The following is a 22633-nucleotide window of genomic DNA, read 5'->3' on the forward strand; positions in this document are numbered from 1 at the left end:
AATAAAATATATTTTATGTAATAAATATATAGTTCCTAAATTTATTCTTCTTCTCTGTAAGAATTCTTCTAATAAGATACATGCAGCATTTCTAAACATATATATTCACACTACAACATCTATGCACCAAATGGAAAAACAAAAACTTAGTTTATTGACACATTATAAACTGCCCCAAACAATGCAGAAATCTGTCCTGATCAAAGGGTCTACCCGTTGGAGAAGACATGGTCTGACATGAAACAGAAAAAATAATAAAGGCACTCTGTTGTGAAAATTGCTTAGTAATGATGGTATACTCAGCTAGTAGTATATATAGTGTATAATACATGATGTGCTGGAGTAGTGATTGTAGTATATGATATGTTGGTGAGGTAGTAAGTTGTAGAATATAGTGTGTTGTTATATAGTATGCCAGATTTATGTATAGGCTTAGCAGTCTGAAGTCTTGGGCCTCAAAATCTAGGTGATCTTTGACCATCTAGTCATGAGGGTAGGGAATTGAAAGAGGCCTCACAAGTGGAATGACCCTGGGCCTCTCTTCATCTAAATCCGATACTGACAGTATGTTGATGGAATAATACATTGTAGTACATAACAAATTGGTAAAGTAGCATGTTGTGGCAGTGTGCTGATGGGATAGTATGTTGTTGCATACAATTTGTTTGTAGATTGGAATATAGTGTTTTGGCAAAATAGGACAGTGTAGTACAGTATATTGGTGAGATAGTAGTTTTAGTACTGTGTATTGGTAGGATAAAATGTACAGTGAGTTTGTGTGTAGTGTGTTGTAGCATGTATAAATAGGAACTGTGATTCAATATAGAAGCAAAAATAAGTGAGTGAAGTTATTTAGTAATGAGATTGACTTGCTAAGTGGTAAATCTCTTGATCAGTGTAATTAATTCTATTTGGTACTGTTATTTACCCCACAGAAAAAAATAATTGATTTAATTCCATTTCATTGTTTATTTGTCATTATCAGATATTTACAAATATCTGATTGTTTTACAGTTATTTTCTAATGAAAATAATTAAAATTTCTTTCAATCTCATATTTAAAGATTTCACATAAAAAGTACTGCTATATTACACATGGAATTATATATGACACTTCTAGGATCAAACAACATTTTCAGTCATACAACCAGCTGAACTTAGCACAGTAAGCTAATGAAATATGCATCACTTTTACAGTGTTTCTGTTGTTACCTATAATGGTGTATTGTACCACAATGTTGCAGAGTTACCGACCAGATTTTCAGGAACCCACGAGGTCAAGCTGAGAAAAATTACCAAACTCAAATGAAAAAACCCACTAGATTATAAAAATATTGTGTTTAAATAGAAATATAGCAATATTTTATTTTGTTTTATATATAGAAAATAATAATCATTCCTGACTCTCACCATATCCTTTTGGAAGACTACATGAATCATTATTTTTTCTGTTCTTTCCTAGTAGGTTTTGCTTACAAAACCTTTCAAGGCCTTGATTGATTTTTTTCCAGGACCCAACTTAGTGCATTCTATAGCATTTCTAGTAATAGATAACTTTGCAAATAATCTATTTTTTATAGTTCCTACTTTTAAAAAGTTAGTGTTTCTTGTTTTAACACTATTCATTTGAAAGAGCATTCTTTCAGCACATACTGACAAATGTGACAAGATAGTTAAATTGGTCATAAAATTGGATAATAAATTATATTTTGAATTATAAGGCCCAACTTTCGTCTTTTATTTTCTGTTGAGATAAGTAAATTGTCTACTGTTAAACAATAACTTCTCCGTTGATCAACAAGATAATTCAGACAGCTTTCTGGTATTATTGGACAACAAATATACAGCTAAACAAATAAGCACAGAAGATATACTGGGATCAGAAACTACCTTTGGATATAATATCTTTAATTTAATAGTAATTCTACCTTCACTGAAAAGAAACCATTTTCTTTGAATATAAAGTTCCACTAGCAATTTCAGAGAATCAGTTTTAAACTTTCTAATACTGATTTCATAAATAAAAAGTTCATTAATTAAATGTGCTGTTGCTTTTCTTCAAAGTAAACATCATTAATGTTTTCGTAATTACTTTCATCACTTGGGTCAATTTTTGATAAGTTAACGTCTTACTGTAATTCATCTTCAATAAAGAAACTCAAAAGCTCTTTGTATTCTGATGCTATCCTTAAATACAAACAATGTCACCCAGAATGCTCAGATTGGAATTCAACATCTAGTGAATTCACTTTCTATAGCATATACTGAAAGAAAAGTAACATTTGCTTGATTCTGTGATTGCTTAATGCCTCATAAGTTCTCTTGGCATTATGAACTTTGTCAACATTTGACTCAGTTTGGAAATAAAGAAGTAAAGCATGAAATTGTTCTAATATCTCTGTAGTAACTGTTTTATGTCTGTAGTAAACAGTTACTACAGAGATAAAAGCCATCCTTTGTACATGTTTAGGTATTTTGTGAAAAGTTGTCACAAATTCTTGGCTAAGTGTGAACTCTCATTGTTTTCTGCTACTGTGAAAAAAAGCAAGATGTTAAATCATTTACAAAATGATAAATGATTAAATATGATTGCAATATGTTGTATGAAGAATAAGATAATAACAGATACATATTACAATTAAAACAAAAGGCACATCATCTTTCAATAATTTCCAGAACCCATTTTTGGTCCCTATTACAGAAGAACAATTATTACTTGCAAATCCAATATTTTCTGGAGGAATATTTTTCCACACAAACAACAATGTAAATATTAAAAGCTGTTTCATTTTTAACATTATATCTATGACATTATGATTATTCAGATCAAAGAATATCATAAAATTTGGGTAATGAAATATCTATACTTTCATCAATTATTATAGAAAACTTTTGTTGTACAGATATCCAGTAACACTATTTTTTTTTTGAAAGACTGTTCCATCCCGAATGACATATGAAAGTTTTATTGTTTTCATTGACAATTTTTCAGTGATCTTACTGTTCAGAATTATATGCTATCAGAAGATGATAAACATTTACAGAAGGAATGTTCTATTCAACAAAATAACCAGCAATCAGCAGTTTACTTTTGGCTGTTTATTCATTCTCCACTGACTTTCTCTACTATAAATTGAGAAATGTCAACACTAGATTTAGCCACATCAAAGCACTTTTTATGTTTGACAGAAGTTTTGTGTTTCATTAGCATGAATTTATTTGCATTTCTCAGAATAATGTTACAATATTTACAATAGCTAACTTCATTATCAATTTTATCTTGTTGAAACCAATCCTCAAATTTAGGATTCTGTAGCAATTCTTCCTTGAATGACAGTATCATTTCCCTTTTTTAAGTTAGAAATTGCTTTTCATCACTTAAAATATTATACAATGTAATAAAGTTATGAAGACTGTAGAAATAGGACTGCTCATACACAGTCACGATGCATGACTAACAGTAACACAAAATGGTAAAGTTGCTAGGCACAAATGTAGCATGATAGATTTATATGAAACTCTACCTGTATACATCTATTGTCATGCTGAGAGTGGCTTATGCCTGTGAAACATGGAGGAAGACTAGTAGAATCTATAGAACTTCAGATGTTTTTGACAGATGTTGCCTTAAAACCTAGCTAAGAATTTCTTGGTATTGACTACATGAGTGAAATCATGGAAAGGGTCAGCTGAGTAACCTAAGAAATGTCATTGTCATGAGACAGCAGAGAATGCCCAGCCATGTTACACATGCCCACAAAGAGACCAGTGAGTATCTTACAGAGGGACATAAGAGGTGAGACAGATCTCTCAACAACTAGTTGACAACAGTGCAAGAGGAACTAGCATGCATGAGCTTGCTCTGGAGCCAGCTCATGACAAGGTTTGAAGATTGTGCTGGATGGAAATCTTAAATCTTACATTGCATGATACTCCCTGGGAAGAGGAAGGAACTAAGGCCAATTCATACACATGCAAGTGAATCTGTGCCATGAAAAATTATGACCTTGGAATTGATAACACTGTGTAATAAAATTTTAATTCTTTTTTTGTCTTTGGTCAGTAAGTATTATTTCCTATGTGCTTCTATTTAGAAATTAAAGGAAATGACTACTATTCCCTTCAAACATTGCTTTTGTGACTTGAACATCAATGTTTTGAAACTGACTTATTTTCCATTATATTTCAGACAGATTCAGAGTTGAATTGCTGAAGCAGAAATATCGTTTTAGCAAATATTCTGCTCAATATTAGAGATTTGCTTGACCTTAACCACTTGAGCTGACAATATGTGCATCTCTAATCATAAGCAAAAGTAATGGGGGGGGGGCATCATGGTCATGTGCTGAGAAGGATTCAATGGGGTTTGAATAAATGTAGCAAAAGGAAAGTTTGAAGGAAATATTAGCCATTTTCATGCTTTCTATGGGTAAGCAAATGAGGACATAACAGTTGCTACCCAAGAATAAAAATTGTGTTACACAGTGTAATTTTTTCTCAGTACTCTTCATTATTAGAATGTTTTTAAAATGTCTTTTAAAGACTCACTCTTTAAAAAGAGTCAACTGACCACATAAACTAATTCATGGGAACATAAAGATTTTCAACTGATTACACCACTATTTCATTTATAATATTCACTTCAAAAAGATAGAGAATAAGATAACAATGATGTCAAAATTTTTGCTACACAGTCATAGACTTCATTTTTGTCTTCCTGTTTAAATTTAGTTCTCATTTTCACTTTCCTAACTTTCTATTCTTCCCCTCTCTTGCTTGTTTTATTAACCACTCACTCTTTCTTCATACAATCATCCTTCTTGCTTCATCTAACTATCATTCTCCACCTGTTTTATTCTCTCTCTTTTCATTCCCACTCTAGCATTTTATTACATTCATGAGTCAGAGAGAAAATGTATATATATAAATACACATGACATATTATCATATTGAATATATATGAGTTATTTCAAAGATTATATCTATATAAAATAAAAAAAACAAAACAAACAATATCTGGTGGGAGGGAGAAACCATCACTAACAATATTGGTTTGTTATTCCTCCTTACAACAAAATAACTTTTAAAAGATAAGTGTCTTGATCATGGATTCAATGCAGTGCTAGTGATGTTTACCTGATGTTTTTTAATTCAGCTACTTCATATTCAGTTACCTGTTACACGAAAGTGATGCGGTCATGTTGCATAGGTGATAATCTAATTTTCTACATCACATTCAAGGAAGAGTGAAAAAAATCATATTAATAAGATATCTCCACACCACACACCCTTTAAACATGAGTTGTACTGAACTAGAACCCTGACAGTCAGTCTAAATGCTAGGCTTTCTTATCACTGAGGATCTCTCAACATGAAATACATCCTCAAGTATAGTTAGGACTGCATTCCAAAGACTAGTCCTTCTCTTTAGTGTCAGAAGGTATTTTAATCCCTAGCAAGCTCGAGTAAGGCCCACAATGGAATACTGTACCCAGACCTTGGGATGGTGCTGTTACTACTCTACGACTCACACTTGTATCCTGTACTGCATCCAGAGAAAGGCCACTTGGATGATTTGCATCCCATTACAAAGGGCACATTCCAGCCTCTGGCCCACAGACAAGCTGTCCTCTCTGTTTCTTTTTCTTTTACTACTCTATCACCCAGGTGCCTCTGATCCAATTATGTCTCTGCCTCTTTCACTCTTCCTACATCCAATTCTCCCATTTCTAGAATGAACCACTATGCTGAATCCTTCTTCTTCAGAACATTGCCCACTAGAATCCCCTCCCTGCTAACATCTTTCCTGCAAGTGTTTAGACATAACAGTTGAAGCAGAACATTAATGACATTATGCTCAACATGATGGAGGGCCTTCAAGGGCCACGGGCTCTAACCTCTTCTTCCAGATTCAGACTCAGCAAGGAGAAAAAAAAAAAAAAGATATATTCCTAAAATAGTAAGGGAATAAAGAAGACAGCCTGGCACATGGGTTTCCAGATCAGGAAGTCCAGTAAATCTTCACACACATACACACACACACACACACACTTCTTGTATTCCTATTCGATTCAATTTTTGAACTTATTTTTATATACTGTATCAAATACACCATATATATTTCTTTTCTTTCTCAATTGATATGATCTTTAAGTGATCTTTCACCGAGGCTTCTCTGGCATTTCACATATGTTGTGCAAGATATTTCCAATCTACTCAATAAAATGATATGAAATAAAACAAAAGTGGCTATTTTCTTTTCTTCACTTCTCATATTTCTTCGACAGTCTTTTACCAATATCTATTACAACATCAACCTCTGACATTTATTCTCCAAGATGTTAGTGTAGAGTTTTTTTTTACTACATTAAAATATCAAAGTTCCTAAATGTAAACCTCTAATAAAGTTAAGGTTTGATTATGCTTAAGCCATTTCAGATTTAAAACAAATTTAATCTCCCCCACATTCACTCTATGTATATACACACACACAAATGTAACTGTATACACACACATTATTGGATAGTTGAATTTATTAATATTTCTAATTTGCAAATATCTTCATCGAAACCTAGCAAGGTATTTTTTGTTTTTACCTTACAATCTGTAGGATTAAATAAATCTTAGGAATCATCATCATCATCGTCAACAACAACAACAACAGCAGCAGCCACCGCCACCGCCATGAAATAATAATGATTTCTTATATTGGCAAAAAGCCAGATAATTTTATAGTCAATTGTACTGACTGCAGTCCTTCACTAGTACTTTATTGCATCTGTTCCCTGGATGGATGAATAGCCATAGTCAATCCTTGGGGTATTTCAACTCAGAAGAACATAAATGGACATAGCTACATACTTTAAAGGATGTCATTTGGTTCTACCAGTTGTGCCCTTCATCATACTCACTACTACTACTACTACTACTACTACTACTACTACTACTACTACTACTACTACTACTACTACTACTGCTACATATAATTAATTTCTAACACAGGCATGAGGTACAAATCTGGGCAGGTGGTGGTGGGGGTAATTAGCCAATTATATCAACCCCAGTACTTGATTAATGCTTTATTTCATCAAACATTATACAAGGATGAAGAACAAAGTTGATCTTGGCAAAGTTTGAATCAGAAATATAAAAAATCAGAACAAATGCCACAACACTCTATTGAGTCAGCAAATCCGCCACCCTCTCACTACTATCAATAATAATGATAATAAAAATTATGATGATTTCTTATATGATAACAAAGCAATACATTTACTGAAGAGGGTGTATAGTCAGTTTAACTGACACCCCATTCCTCCCCAGTAATACATTTATCAGACCTGGAGACATCAAAGTCATAATTGTCCTCAATGGGATTTGAAATCAAAGCGTAAACAGACCTAACTAATTTATTGAACAGTTAATAACATTAAATATAAAGCATTTTGCTTGGTTCTGCTTTTTCTTTTCCTGAAGAATTTATTTCAAGTGATAGTGTATAAGTCTACATAGGTAGTAGAGTAGATGTGGTCTTAGGAGAGAGCATCTTTGAAAACAAAACAATATTCTTTATTATAGCATTGTCAACTCTTCTACCCTGAGAGATGTTATTTTTTATTTTATCGTTACAACAAAAAGTGAATGTGCTATTTAGAAAACTGAGAAAATACTGGTTTACTTCTCTTCACTACTCCATCATGACTATATTATTGAACTTGCTTAAAATTTGTTAAAAAAATAATGTATGTAGCAAACACTTTCAACAATCTTCACTCTGGAATGAAATTGAAGACATAATCTATATATAATATTCTGCTATGATATAACTAATGTGTGTGGGTGTGTAAGGTCACATTTAGCATGTTCAAGTACAGTTGGATGTGAAAAGGCTTTATGCTGCAGAAATAGTCTCGAGAGAAAACTGTGCATAACTATGCATCTGTATATCGATTCATTGGAGTCCCTTTTTGTTTTTTTTCTTCTCCCAGCTTTCACTGTTACCACCTTCCTTTACTAACACACTAAATCTCAACCCATATTTTAAATTTTCTCTCACTGTCTCTTTCATTCTCTGTGACAGATGGATAAACCATTGTATTGAAGAGTTATGTTAAAATTTTTAGTCCAATTTGCCTTCTCTCTCTCTCTCTCTCTCCACGCATACACATATATTGCATATATCAGTATCGTCATCAACCTCACTGCAGTCAGCATGACTATCATGGCCACCAACAATCTTTTACTCTACTTACTTCCCTTAGCAAAAGTGGATCCCTTACATTAAAGATACAATGATATTAATATTGGTCTCAAATTTTCGCACAAGGCCAGCAAATTTTAGGGAATTGCTTACATCAACCCCATTGCTCGACTGGTACTTATTTTATAGACTCTCTAAAGATAAAAAGCAAAACTGACCTCAGCAGAATTTGAACCCAGAATGTAAAAGGGGAAAAAATGTTACTATGCATTTTACCTGATATGCTAATGATTCTGTCAGCTCATCGCCTTACAATGATATTATGATAACACTAAGGTGATGAGCTGGCAGAATTGTTAACATTCCAGACAAAATGCTTAGTGACAATTTGTTCATCTTTACCTTCTGAGTTCAAATGCTGTCAAGGTTGACTTTGCCTCATTGCCTTTCATCTTTTCAGGTTGATAAAATACGTACCAGTTGTGGACTGGGATCAATATAATCAACTTGCCCCCTCTTCCAGACTTGCTGGCATTGTGCCAAAATATGGAATCAATATTATGCTAACACTAACACAAGTCCACAAGGTTTAGAAGAGGGTGTACAGTTAAATATATGGACCTGGAACTTAATTTTGTCAACTCATGTATAGGGAACATCATAGTTGACCTTGTTTGGATCTGAATTTTGAACATAAACTGACAAAGCTAAACTCTAAAAGATATTTTTTCCATGGCTCTACTCATTCTAATACCCACTCTGTCTTCCAACTGGCTGAGTAATAAAAATAGTGCATTTTTTACTTCCAGTGATGTTGTATTTAAAATAATTCATGAATTTCTTACCTTAAACATAGGTCCCATGTAATATTTTTTGCGGATTATTTTTTTATTTGTCTGTAAAGAAACAAGCACATAATAAGTGAAAAATATTAATAATATATTAGAAATATAAAATCAGTTGAGGCATTTGATAAAAGTAGACTGACATGTAAATTATATATCTGTTCAAGTAAGATTGTTGTGCCCTGATTAGTAAACTAATCTAATGTTCCAGTCGTGACCATCCCATCTAACCCATCTTTTTCAGGCATAGTGTATTTAGGACTGCATTATACAATGTTTTTCCCTACATTTTTTTAAAGATAACAGGGTGTGATTTGAAAGAATTTAGGTGGCTATTTCTACCCAGTCAAGAAACAACATAAAAGCAATTGCTCTAATAAGTTTATGACAATACTGTAATCTTACACATAGGATGATGTCTTTGATGTCTGCAGCATTTAAATGCTTTGCTACAGCCTGTGTAATATAAAGAAAGAAAGCGATAGATAGATAGACATAATATATATATGTGTGTGTGTGTGGAGAGAGGGAGAGAGAAAAGAGGTGCATGAGCAGAAAAAAGATAGAAAAAAAGGGAACACCTAAAACAACCTTTTGCAAGTTACTAGCTATATTTTGGTGGGGTTCAATAAAAACATTCTGGTAATAAATGACATTGCTATGATTCATTATTCTGTAATAACTCACTATTTCAAAACTTGTTATTTTCAATTAGGCAATTTTTTAACCAAGCTTTTCAAATTTGACTGATGATGTCATAAAAAAACTGACTGGTATTTGTTTTTGAATATACTAACTTGCATCAGCAAAAAGCCAACCTGTAAATTTCATGAATGCACTTGATACCATCGATGAATTGACCTATTAAACTTGTTGATAGTGATCAATCAACCCTACTATAAGGTTAAAAAAACAACAACAAAAAGCAGAAGAGCAGAGGACAGAAAACAGTCATGCATTCTTGACAGGCACTATTCAATATCAATTGATGTTTTACAACCAAATCTCTCAGATATAAAGTCTGCAGCAAAAATGATCAAGAACATTGAGTATTGTTCCTTGTGCAAAAACCAATACAAATATTAACACGTTTCCTCTGCATTTCTGTATGCCCTCTTTTGTGCATTCATCTGCAAACTTCACTTGCATAAATGAAACAGCAACTTTTCTTTGTTTGTTCTGTTGACACCCAATTTTGCCCAACAATCTGGCTTAAGCCTCACAAGACCAAACTACTTAACTTTTTACAGTCCACCTTCAGTACAATTCTTTATTCATAACATACAAAAGTATGTGCAGCTGATATTTGAAACAAGTGAATGCACATTTTTATGATATCTTATTTCCTTTTGTCTACACAACATTCATAAAGCACTCACATAACGCACTGTTTTCTTGCTTTGCATTAGTTTTTGCTGTCTGTTTTTTGCATAAATGCTTTTGTTTTCTTTGGGCACTCAACTTTAACAGCATTTTCCCTGTTGGTTTAAACAAGGGTAAAACATATATGCACTCTAGGACCTGTGTCTTCATTGATTGTTTCTACATATGTGTCAACCCTTCATGTGCTATTTTTATTGGACACTGCACCTAGTGACGATTCCTATTGCACTCACAATACAGTTTAACAACTTGACTAGATTTGTCATACTGCTTGCCATTTTTTCCCTGGGTATTTCAATAAAGAACATAAACTATGTTTTGCACACTGCTTCTTTTAGCTGTTAATCATCTTTCATCTAACTCTGGTCACAGTATGTAGAAAAAAATTGTTTGAGACAGCTGATCATATTCAAACTTACTTGACCATGTACTTGCATGTATATACAATCTGGATACTACTACCTCACACACATACACACCCATTACACATTCATGTATAAAGCAAATTAGTTTCTCACTCCTGACACTCAAGGTGCACATTTCTAGCCTTGTACCACATTCACTTTTTGGTGTACATTTTTTGTGTGCACATTAAAAACTATATTAGTGTTCTCATATCACTGGTTCTTTATCCTTATTTCTCTGCAGAACTTGCCAGCACAGCATGCAACACTTGTATCCTGATTTTGATTGTAGTTATGCAACCAGCTCCCTGCACAGAGAGTAATGTAGGTCACTGTCTGAATCTTAGCCCAGGACTTGCTATTTCCAATCAGAAAATTTTCCAGTAAACAACAACTGAACTTTTCAAATTGACTAATGACATCATCAAAAAGCTGCTCGCTATTTCTTTTTTAATACACTAACTAACATTGGGCAAACCTGTCTACAGCATAAACAACCAAAATAGCCATTAGTTTAAAGGTGACACTATGACAGATGACACTTGCAGCTCTCTCTCATGTTCACATAACTACAAAACTAATCCATAACCAAATTACTATGAAGATAACTTTCTCTCACACTCTATGTAATTCTCTATTGGATAGTCATGTCTGATACAAACTTTTAACAAACATGTAATGAATTGAAACTTTATACTTCTTTCATCTACTACCTTTCTAGTAAATCTTTTTGTTGAAATGATGACAATATTCATTCTTACTGTTACAAGCTTTTTTGTCCCCTTACATTGTCGGACAGAGATAACTTAATGATAATCTTAGTTGTTGTTTAGATGCAAGTCAGCTTCGAGGGAGCAGATCTATGATGAAATGTGTTTCATTTGTAACTACTGTATCTTTTACATAGAGATTAGGACCACATTACATTGGGTGAAGCTCCCCCCACTTGCGTGGGAGGTTAACAACAGAAAAGAGTGACAGTATAATAGATCTATGAAAGTTTTGGCAAAATGTTTAATAGTCCTGTCAACGTGAGATAATGTTATGATAAAAGTAGGGGATGTGAATCTGTGGTGGACTGTTTTCCCAATTTTAATGTTGTAATTATTATTGTTGTCAATGTAAACAAATAACTATAACAGTTTTGTGATTAATTTAAGAACTTTATTGCTGCTTTTATGATTGCATTATCTAGTGTTGAAAACAGAATACATAATTAAACTACATCAAGATCTGAGTTTGGAAATTGAATACATTTCCAGCTGTAAGGAAAAAAAAATTCCCAGGCCATCTTGAACAGCTCATTACAGTCTAAAGAAACTCATTATGGTCTAGAGAAGCACAATACAGATTATTAGAGGTGATTTTCCCAGCCAGGCAAATTCATGTGAAGAGTGTAGAATAAAATCTTAATTTATGTTTTATGTTTAGAGAGCAAACCAAAACTTGAAATTACAAGAAGAGAATCATTTTTGTCTCATATTGCTAAATATGGCTTTTTTTTTTTGGTAATGGTGGTGGGAAGATTTTTTAACAATTACAAGAAAGGATAAGAACTGCCAATCGACAAACAATCCTAGTGCACAAGGCTATGAGATAGCACTAGTTTTGTAAACTTGTTAAGAATCTGAAAACAGGGTTTCAATCTGGTATCATTTAATGGAATATATATTTGATTTTAAGACTGAACATAAAGACAAGAATTCTCAGCATCACTGACAAAGAGGAGAGTGAAGATAATTTCATGAATCAAAAATTCACACACAGACACAGACACACTTAGATATATAGACAGATATATGCACATATCTTTACAGCCGCAACATGGTCACTTGGCATGCGAAAAATAGCAGTCAAATTTCCCTATAATCACACACACACATCATCATCATCATCATTTAATGTCTGTTTTCCATGCTGGCATGGGTTGGACAATTTGACTGGGGTTTGGAAAGCCAGGAGGCTGCACCAGACACCAGTCTGATCTGGCAATATTTCCACAGATGGATGTCCTTCCTAATGCCAACCACTCCGAGAGTGTAGGGGGTGCTTTTTATATGCCACCGACACAGGGGCAAGAGGGGGCTGGCATCGACCACGATCGGATGTTGCTTTTTACATGCCACCGACACGGGGACCACAACTACAATTTCCATTTGATTGTGATTTGATTTCATTTTGATGTTGATGTACTTGACTCAATAGGTTTCCTCAAGCATGACATGTTGCCTTACAATCCAAAGGTAATTTTTGAGTTGGCTGGTTATGCAACACTGGTGTAGGTTACAGCTGTGATCTCACTTTATTTGCCAGCATATCTCCAGAGGTCTCTGTCTTTTGTCATTTCTTCAGTGAGGCCCAACATTCGAAGGTCAAATAAATATAGATATCTTTTTCTCCTCTGAGTATAATTGTGTTTTGGGGACAGAAAACTATCTCTACTTAACTACGTAACCTTACCGTAATCACATGTATGTATACATGCATGTATGTATGCAAGTGTGTGTGTGTATGTGTGTGTGTATATAAGATAGATAATTATAGATTTTTTTCTCTTCTAAAACTTTCAGTTAAATAGTATTTTTGTTTACTTTTTATTATAAAAACCATTTAATTTATATGAATCTATCTTTACAGCTGGAGCATAGCCACTCAACATACTAGAAAGAAGCTTTCAAAGCTTCTCATAATTTTCTCTCTCGTTTTTTCTTTCTCTCCATCTCTGTCTACTTTCTGCATTCTCTTTCCATTTCTATCTGTGTAATTTTCATATTTTCTTTCCATCTCTCACAATCTTCCATACACTTTCTTTCTTTCTCTATCCACACACACACACACACTAACATATAAACAGCCAAACCACACACACACACGGACCCACACGCACGCATACATACCTCCCTCTCTTGCACTCTCCTGTCTTAGAAAAGAACTTTTTCTTCATCCATTCCCTTCCGGTCATTCCACAATGTAACCTCGCGTATATCGTTGGCGATTTTTTCTTCCTCCACCTTCCCTTCTTTGGACTTTCCTATATTTCCAACGAGGAGCTTCGCTCGAAACGTCAAATTCTCTTTCTTTCCTTTCCTGAGCGTCCATTAACACAATATCTGTATCACGTCCTCACGTTGTTGTTTTTTGTTGTTTTTTTGTCGTTTTTCTTGTTTGAACTCACTATATATGCATATGTGTGTGTGTATAAAATATTCAAAAAAGTGAAAAGATGAGGCTGATTACAGTTGTTAAACAATTCTTCACCCACAGCCCCACATAACTAGGCTTTAGGCAATGTAAGAAATGGTTATTATCATCATCATCATTATTATTATTATTATTATTATTATTAGCAGAATCATTAGCACACTGAGTGAAATGCTTAGTGGTATTTTATCCATTTTCATGTTATGAGTTGAAATTCCGCCATGGTTAACTTTGCTTTCATATTTTGGGGTTGATAAAATAAGTACTAGTTGAGTACTGGGGTCAATGTAATTGACTTACCCCCTCCCCCAAATTGCTAACCTTGTGCCAAAATTATCATTATCATTATTGAGTAAGAGAGCAATGCATACCATCAAAGTGACACTGGGGTACAAACATATGAAGCCCAATATACCCATCATGACTCCAAAATATAATTCCTTTAAATGCTTGAAATAATTTCCAATTTCTCCTTTTCTGAATCATATTCTTGTCTCTTCAGTTAAATAAATTAGAAATATATTGACTAAAATGTCATTGCTGTAATGCTTGTGTGTAATTTTTGTTTTATAATAAGTTATAATGCAAATTTTGAAAAGTTATAAAAAATCTAAACAATGTATATGGAATAATAAATTTGTGCAGAATTATTATTCAGATTTAACTAATTAGCCAACAACTGAGTTGCTAGAGAATGTAGGTGACAAGAGTGTTTCCTTCCTGTCTGAAAGTTGTAACACTCCTACTTTTCCTCACAGGAACCAGTGAATTGATATTCAACTAAGCATAACTATGTGATTAAGAAATTTGGTTTCTCTCCACATGGTTCCAGGTTCAACTCCACTGTGTAGCACCTTGGACAAACTCTGTCCTGGAACTAAGGTTAACTTGAGGTCAGCTACAAAATAAATTTTATAGCCAATATCAGATTTCAACATATTTCCATTGCTTTCCTTAAACATAGTAGAATAATGAAATATGCGAGCCACAAATAAATAAACCCAGTTTGCTTCGAACCAGGGGCACACTGAGCAGTCAGTCAATCGGGCACTGCTTGAGTGCCCAGAGCTCTGAGGGGCCCACACTTTACATGTTAATTCTACTCATATCAATGCTAAGGAGCCCAGTAAACAGTTATTCCTGAGGGCCTTTAATACTCTCAGTCTGCCCCTGCTTCGAACCATGCTTGTAGAAAGACCCTGAATAAAGGTGCATAGTAGAATATTGAGGGTTGCACATGCATCTGCACATACTCTGTGCAGTAGAGACATGTGTCATTTTAACTATCTAATTATGCTGTATAACTAACTGTCAAATTAAAAGAAAAATTTGAAGATGTACCAGTCTCCGTATTCTTAGTAATTGTCTGAAATTTATACTCCCCAAAATATTCATAATCCAAGGAGATAAACCCAGATTTACCCATCAAAAGAATTATAGCAGGATTACTCATACTAAATGATCATTGAAGTTTATTACTATTTGATGTGGTTAGCCAGAACTGGAATATGCCTGAGAGCTATTACAATACCCATCTATATAATTTATCTCTATATACTCATCTTATGTGTGGGTGTGCAGTAGTAGTAGTAGTATATATATCAAAACAGGAGACTGGTAAAAATTTGGTATATTTATAATTCAATCTAACATGCGTTACATTACAAGATAGGAGTTGCAATGGTATACATGTAGAAAAATCATGTATAGAATCTCCTAAGAGTAATTCTTCAAAGATTTTTTAAAAAATTGCCTGAAGAATTACAGATAGGAGATTCTATACATGTAACATTTGTAACCCCTATCTTGTACTGAAACATATGTAACATAGAACTAAAAATATACCAGATTTTTTCAGTTTTCTGTTTTGATATGTAATTACTCAACAAACTAAATTCACCAAAAATTTCAGTTGCTATGTATATCACAGTTAAAAAAAAAAAAAAAAAAGTAACAAGAAAAGGTCATTCCGAAAAAGAAATCTACCAAGAAGAGACATGGAAATGCTATTACAAGTGGTTGCTGAATATAATTTTAAGTAGACAGCCATGCAGTCCAAAATGGTCATTAGCACTATGATGGCAAGGAAAGAAACCAGTCCATTGGGATAGTCACTGAAATGTTAGAAGTATCCAGCAATGTAAGATATATGCTAGTCACTCACATAATCAATCAGACCTTTGACAAGATACTACACTCAGTAGTTTAGTTGTCATTAAGAAAACTATGTGTAGATGAATGACTTGTGACAGCCAGGCAAACCAGGTACAAAGATGCCACGAATCTGTAAGTAATGAATTCAGCAAGGAATTTAGCATGCAGATAAAATTTAGCCTGTTCTTGTGTAATAAAGCTCTTCAGGCTAAAACAGTAATGGAAAATTGTCTGTTAGTGGGAACTTCTATATGTCAATGACTAAATTCTCAACTGATTCTGTTGAATAATTTAGAGAAGAAATTCTAAAGAGAGAAGCACAGCCTTGGATCAAGAGGCTTGCAGTAAAACTAGCAAAGGCAAAAGTTTTAGGAAGCAGGAAAGAAGAGAGGACTTTACTGTTGTTGGGGATGTGGCCATGCTTGACACACAAAAAATAGGTAGGCAGGCATTCAGTATGGGGTGTCTAATGTAAACTACATGTGTGCAAGAAATACAGTGGGATCACAAGTCGGCTGACATAAGAAAAATGTTGCATGTAGCAGATGTACAAGAGCAGTTAGCAGTAAGGAAAGCTATGAAATAAAATATTTCAAATTCTTAGAGAGATACCTAGAAGTAGTTGATATAGAATCTGTTATCTAGGTGACCTGCTTAGTAGCAGAGGAGTATGTTCTGAAAGCATAAAGCCAGAGTAAAAATGAAAGAGAAAAGTTCAACGTGTTATTACCTAAATATATTTATTTGTACAAAGATGATGATACACTTAGTTGACTCAGAGTTTCTTGTTTAATGCAATTCTACAGATGACAATTTGTAGAAGTAAGAAACTTTGAGTGGTGCTGTAGTGAATTAGGAGCTTCATACAAGTAAGTGTGTGTGTGTGTGCGTTTGTGTGTGTGTGCGCGTGCGCACATGAGGGAGTGCTAAAAAGTTCCTGGCTTTAAGGGTATTGTGAAAGGCTTGTGTTATTTTAAAGGGTTTAGAAAAACTGAAGGACTGCTGCAATAAGTGTGTGAATCTGAGAGGGGAATATGTTGAATAAAATCATAATTAACTGGTCCTCTTTTTCTTTTACTCAAAGCCAAGAACTTTTCAGCACCCGCTTGTATGAGTTGGTGTGTTTCAGAGAAGCAACATGGAGTAGGAGAATTTTTTTGTTTACACTCTCTAGGTTTCAAAATTTTATTCTACAGCAAAAGTTGTATTTATACCTCAAGATAAGACAATTTGTGTCTAAAATAACAAAACTAGTAAAAGGAAAGCATTATATAATAGATTACATTCTAAATCTGACGCTTTTTTTTTCCTTGCTACAATTCTAGAATGTATCATTTTAAATTTTAAAAACTAAATTTATAGTTTTATGTTTTTGAAATTCACTAATATAAAAAAAATGAGACAATTTATTTGAAGAATAAATTATCTAAAAAAATATACGGATACTTTATTTTTTACACATGAAAACATAATAAAACTGATATTCATTTAAATTATCTTATGAAGATAAAATTCCTCCATTAAAATTTCTGTCAATTTGGCTGTCTATTTTGAAGGTTTATTATTCTTAAAACATGTTTCTGGAAAATTATTTTGAAGTGATTTTGAGCAGGTAGAAATAAGAAGATATTATTTTAACAGTTATTTTTCACAGAAGTTCCTAAGTGTGATCAAAGCTATTTTATTCAAGTGATGTGTGCCACTGTGATCTATACAGTGATGTAAATTGACATAATGTTTAGAGAGGAATGTGTACACCTGTAGCCTTTGACCTTATAAATTACTGTTTTGAAGTTTATATTGTTTGTATAATAGCTATAGGATTCATATTATACACTTTTGTCATATATACAATGATCATATGAAGCAGAATGGTTGTATGAAGCGCTAATAGCTGTAAAATTAAAGTGATGGATAACTGATCATGCAATTATGAGTTCAAACCTTATTGCAGTCATTATTGCAAGTTACAAAACTCTTAATCTATTTGTTCAACTTAAAGCCCTACTCTTAATTTATGGTTAAATGTTCAGGAGTAGGAAAGGCATTCATTAGTTAAAACAAGTGCGCCAACAGAAGCCATTCCATCCATGAAGAGACGAGGAAGAAGCCTCTACACAGTGAAATCTTCTTCAGTTATTAACCTACCACCTTTAAAAGGGTAGAACATACCAGAAAAATTAATCCTGAATGCACTGTGCAAAAAAGAAGTCATACTGTTCACAGCTTAAAATCTGGTCGAGTGGTGTAAGTTTGTCCAAAAACTTTTCCTTCCATATGTAAGAACCACTTGTGAGTAATGAAATATGGTTTAAAATCCCTATAAAGTGAAGTGTTTCCCAAAATACTCACAATCAAAAACACTACAAAAATATACACCAGTGCAAAAACAACTGCGATGACAACAAAAGTAAAAACAAGTAGCACCCTTTTTATCTCCCTCACCAACTTCACAGGCTTACACAGAAAAAACAATCAGTAAAAAAAAAAACCCCACTTCACACCAAAATTAAACTTTAAAAACCCGAGGCAATAATTTTGCAATACAACATTAACTGCATTAAAAATAAATACCTTTATGGAACTTTGAGGTTTTATCATTACACTTCACAAAGCAATAATTCTAGGAATATTTTTACTCCTTCAATACAAAACATCACATATCAATAATTACACCTAGATTAGATAAGACAGACCTTATTATAATGTTGGAAGCCTCATAACATATGTAAAATTTGCATTTGTAAACTAACAAAAGATAATACCACAATAAAAAAGCAAACTTTCAGCATCACATCTTGGCTTTCAATCAGTACAGATAATGCAAGGAGTAAAGGAATAGTAAAATCCTTTACAGTTTAAACAGTCCACACCAACACACATACTTCAAACCTTTTACAACTCTTCTCTAGACATCATCATCATCTTTCCCATACCACTAGCTGCCGCAAACACTTGGTAAACGATACACCAAAGCTCCAAAGACTACTTAGTAATTATCATGGCAACACATGTACACATCAATGAAGAAAGTAAAAAGACTTCTACCAATTCCAAAAAACCACAAGGAACAAGTTTCAGTAAAAATACAGAACACAAAATAAAACTTTTCAGAATTCAAATTCGCACACTATACACATTCAACAAAATAAGTATAGACAAAATTCACTGAGGCAGATTTTCCACAGCTGGATGCTTTTCCTGTTGCCAACCATCACCAGTTTTCAAGAAAGTAAAACAGTCTTTAGTCTGTATAACCTTTCTTTGTTTGAAATGTTTTCATGGAAGAATGCAAGCAAAAGACATCACTTGTCTGACGGTGCTATTAACAACTATTCATAATATTGAGTCAAGGATACATATACACACATATATACATATATTATAAGCCTTTTTCAGTTTCTATCAACCAAATTCACTCATATGACTTTGGTTAGCAAGGGGATATAACTAAGTAGTTAAGAAATTGTGTGAGAATATAAAAGCAGACAATGTAGATCTTTTAAAATAAAATAATTCACATTCACTTTTTTTCTTACAATATTTCAAGCTTGAAGTTCCTACTCAGAGTAAAACTGGGAATTAAAATAGAGTTGACATCACTTGTGGAATTCATTTTTGGCAGAATAAACTGTGTTTGGCATGTGAAGATTTTGAGAAAGTTGATACAGGTTCTTGATCAGCAAATTTAAATTTTCCTGAACTGTTGTTTCATGAAATATTCATCTAATTGTTTTATGTTCATTTTTTTCATGTTAGCATGGGTTAGACAAAAACATATTGTTGAGGCATTCTTTACCCAGCTGGATGCTCTTGTCACTACTCCTCACCTGTGTTTCAAGAAATGGAATTTTCATTCCATTTATCTTCAAAAGCACAGAGCCAGCAGACAATTTGTTAAAAGGGAAATGACAACAGAAAACACCATAGAATGTAAGGATTGACACAGTCCCCACTCTCACACCACATATACACAAACAGTTTCTGTCTATCAGATTTATTTGGAAGGTATTGGCTGGCCTGAAGCAATATAGAAGATGATTGCCAAAAATACTGCACAATGGGACTACACCTGAAATTACATGCTTGCAAAGCAAACTTTTTAACCAGCAAGCTATACCCGCATGATTTTGAAATTTATTTTATAACCAATACTTGCATTGTCATAGTTTTTTTTATTTTTTTATTAAAACTCATATTCAAACTGCTTCTTGCACACTTTCTCATTACTAGACACATATCTTGCTGAGTTACTGAGAAAATAATTGGATCAGACAGTTTACAACTGAGACCAAGACAGAAAAAGGTGAGCTTGAAATGGGGAGATGGCAGTAGAGAAACAAAAAACAAACCAGACAGGAATAACTGAACAATTTTGATGTGCTGACTTGTTAATTACTGCTGATACTAACAACCCTCAACCATATGACATGATTGGTAAGTACCTTCTCATCAAAATATTTTGATCAGCAAAAAAGTTGATACCTATTTTTATTCAGTAAATCTAAGTTCTCCTGAACACTGTTCTGTGGCTTGCAATCCATTCTGACCAAAACGAATTGGAAAAATATTTCAAATCTGCATTAATTTTTTTCATCATGAACAGTTGCTTTAAGCTCAAAATATCTTAAAAGAAAAATATGTCATTGTCATAGTATTCGTATTAATGCACAACAATATTGCCAGCTTTCTCAAGATTAAGAGAGTCAGATGATGAAGGAATGTACAGAAACATCAAACTCATGGCACTGTCACAGTGCTTTTATATTCAAATTCACAATGTTTCATATATATTTTATGCAATAACTTGGAAGTGGAATTTGGCAGCTGGAAACTGTGCTGAAGCTTGTGTGGGTATGTGTCTTCTTCCTTTATGTGTGCGCCAGTGTTGGTTATATCTCTTTAGGCTCCATAATATAATAATTAAATGAATATAGATTGATAAAATAAGTATTAGGTGTGACTGTGTGACAAGAAGCTTGTTTCCCAACTATATGATTCCGGGGTTCAGTCCCACTGTATGGCGCCATGGGCAAGTGTCTTCTCCTATAGCTTTGGGTTGACCAAAGCATTGAGAGTGGATTTGGTAGATGGAAACTAAAAGAAACCCATTATATGTATGTCTCTCTATATATATAAATACACATATATGTATGAATGTATGTGTGTGTGTGTGTGTGTGTGTGTTTGTTTGTCTTCCACCACCTCTGCATGACAGCTAGTGTTGGTGTGTTTACATCTCTGCGACTTAGCAGTTTGGTGAAAGAGGCTGAGGATAAGTACCAGGGTTGGTAAAAATTCTTCAAGGTGGTGCCCCAATATGGCTGCTGCCTAAAGACTAAAACAAGTCCAAGATAAAGATTAGACTGAAATACTGGTGTGATTACCTAAACCTATGAAATTAATAAAAGAACATGCAGCTGAGAGGTTGAGAAGCTTATTCTGTAATCATGATGACCTTGGTTCAATCCTATTGCATGGCATATTGGGCAAGTGCCTTTTAGCATTGCTATGGCTCAACCCAAATTCAATGAGTACAGCTGATTAGACAGAAACTGTGTAGAAGCTTGTTGGATGAACTGTATCAGTAATTCAATAGTTTAACTTTGTCATACTGTCAAGTTGGTTCTATTTGAGAATTACATTAAGAATATACATATAAATAGATTGGTCATTTACCACTTCAGTTAATTAAATAACTAGGTGTTTCCTCTACGAAGGAGAATCCATCTCTCTCTCTCTCTCACACACACACATGTACACACACGAGAAAGTGATTCAAAAGAACATTGTCAGGCTACTTAGAATGCGGTACTGAAAGCTAGAAGTCTGAGAGTCAAGATAGTTAATCAATAACTATGAATCTGGCAAAATATATTTTGGTTTATTCTAGAGCTTTATCAGGGACTGAATGAAATGGTGTAGTTCAGTTGGTTAAATAGGGAACCAGGTAGAAGGGTAGATACAAAGGCAGAGAATAGATGAAGACAGAAATAACGGAGTGCAGTAGTGGAGTAAGTGGGCAGGAGACATAGTGTTAAAGATGTTTTGAGTAGGGTAAGTATTTATAGAAGCTAGCAGTGATAGTGATGCATGATTGGTTATTGAGGATTGATTAGTTAATATCAGTAAGTTAAGTGGAGAGCTGACAAAAGATGGTTTGAGTAGGGTAAGTGGGTTATTTAGTGCTGGTGCTTATGGTGAGGGAGAAGGTCAAAGTAGATGTGATGAAGATACTAAAGGGACGAGGGCAGAAACAGAGAGAGTGTTGCAAGAGAGAAAGGTGGGGGAAATGAATGTGGACAAAGAAACACAGAACAGCTGTTGGTATGTAAACAGACATGGACAGACAGACACACAGACACAGACACACACACACACACACACACACACAGACACAGACACACACACACACACACACACACACACACACACACACACACACA

The 22633-nt window shown here is 33.8% G+C and overlaps 1 protein-coding gene and 1 long non-coding RNA gene across 4 annotated transcripts in view; one reads left to right on the top strand and one right to left on the bottom strand.

The window, feature by feature from the left end:
* LOC106872261 (cyclic nucleotide-gated cation channel beta-3) overlaps nucleotides 1–22633 on the bottom strand; it is a 527825-nt gene that overhangs the window by 43981 nt on the left and 461211 nt on the right. For all 3 annotated transcript variants that reach the window (XM_052968620.1, XM_014919185.2, XM_052968625.1), the window contains one exon: nucleotides 9046–9096. In XM_052968620.1, coding sequence (XP_052824580.1) covers nucleotides 9046–9096 — 51 coding nt within the window. The remainder of the gene's footprint in view (nucleotides 1–9045; nucleotides 9097–22633) is intronic.
* Nucleotides 1–22633, top strand: part of LOC128248105 (uncharacterized) — a 48932-nt gene that overhangs the window by 10803 nt on the left and 15496 nt on the right. The window contains exon 2 of the long non-coding RNA XR_008264372.1: nucleotides 20421–20624. This is a non-coding gene — a long non-coding RNA (uncharacterized LOC128248105). The remainder of the gene's footprint in view (nucleotides 1–20420; nucleotides 20625–22633) is intronic.

The sequence above is a fragment of the Octopus bimaculoides genome, chromosome 1 (genome assembly GCF_001194135.2).
Source record: "Octopus bimaculoides isolate UCB-OBI-ISO-001 chromosome 1, ASM119413v2, whole genome shotgun sequence".
Classification (NCBI taxonomy): Eukaryota; Metazoa; Mollusca; class Cephalopoda; order Octopoda; family Octopodidae; genus Octopus; species Octopus bimaculoides.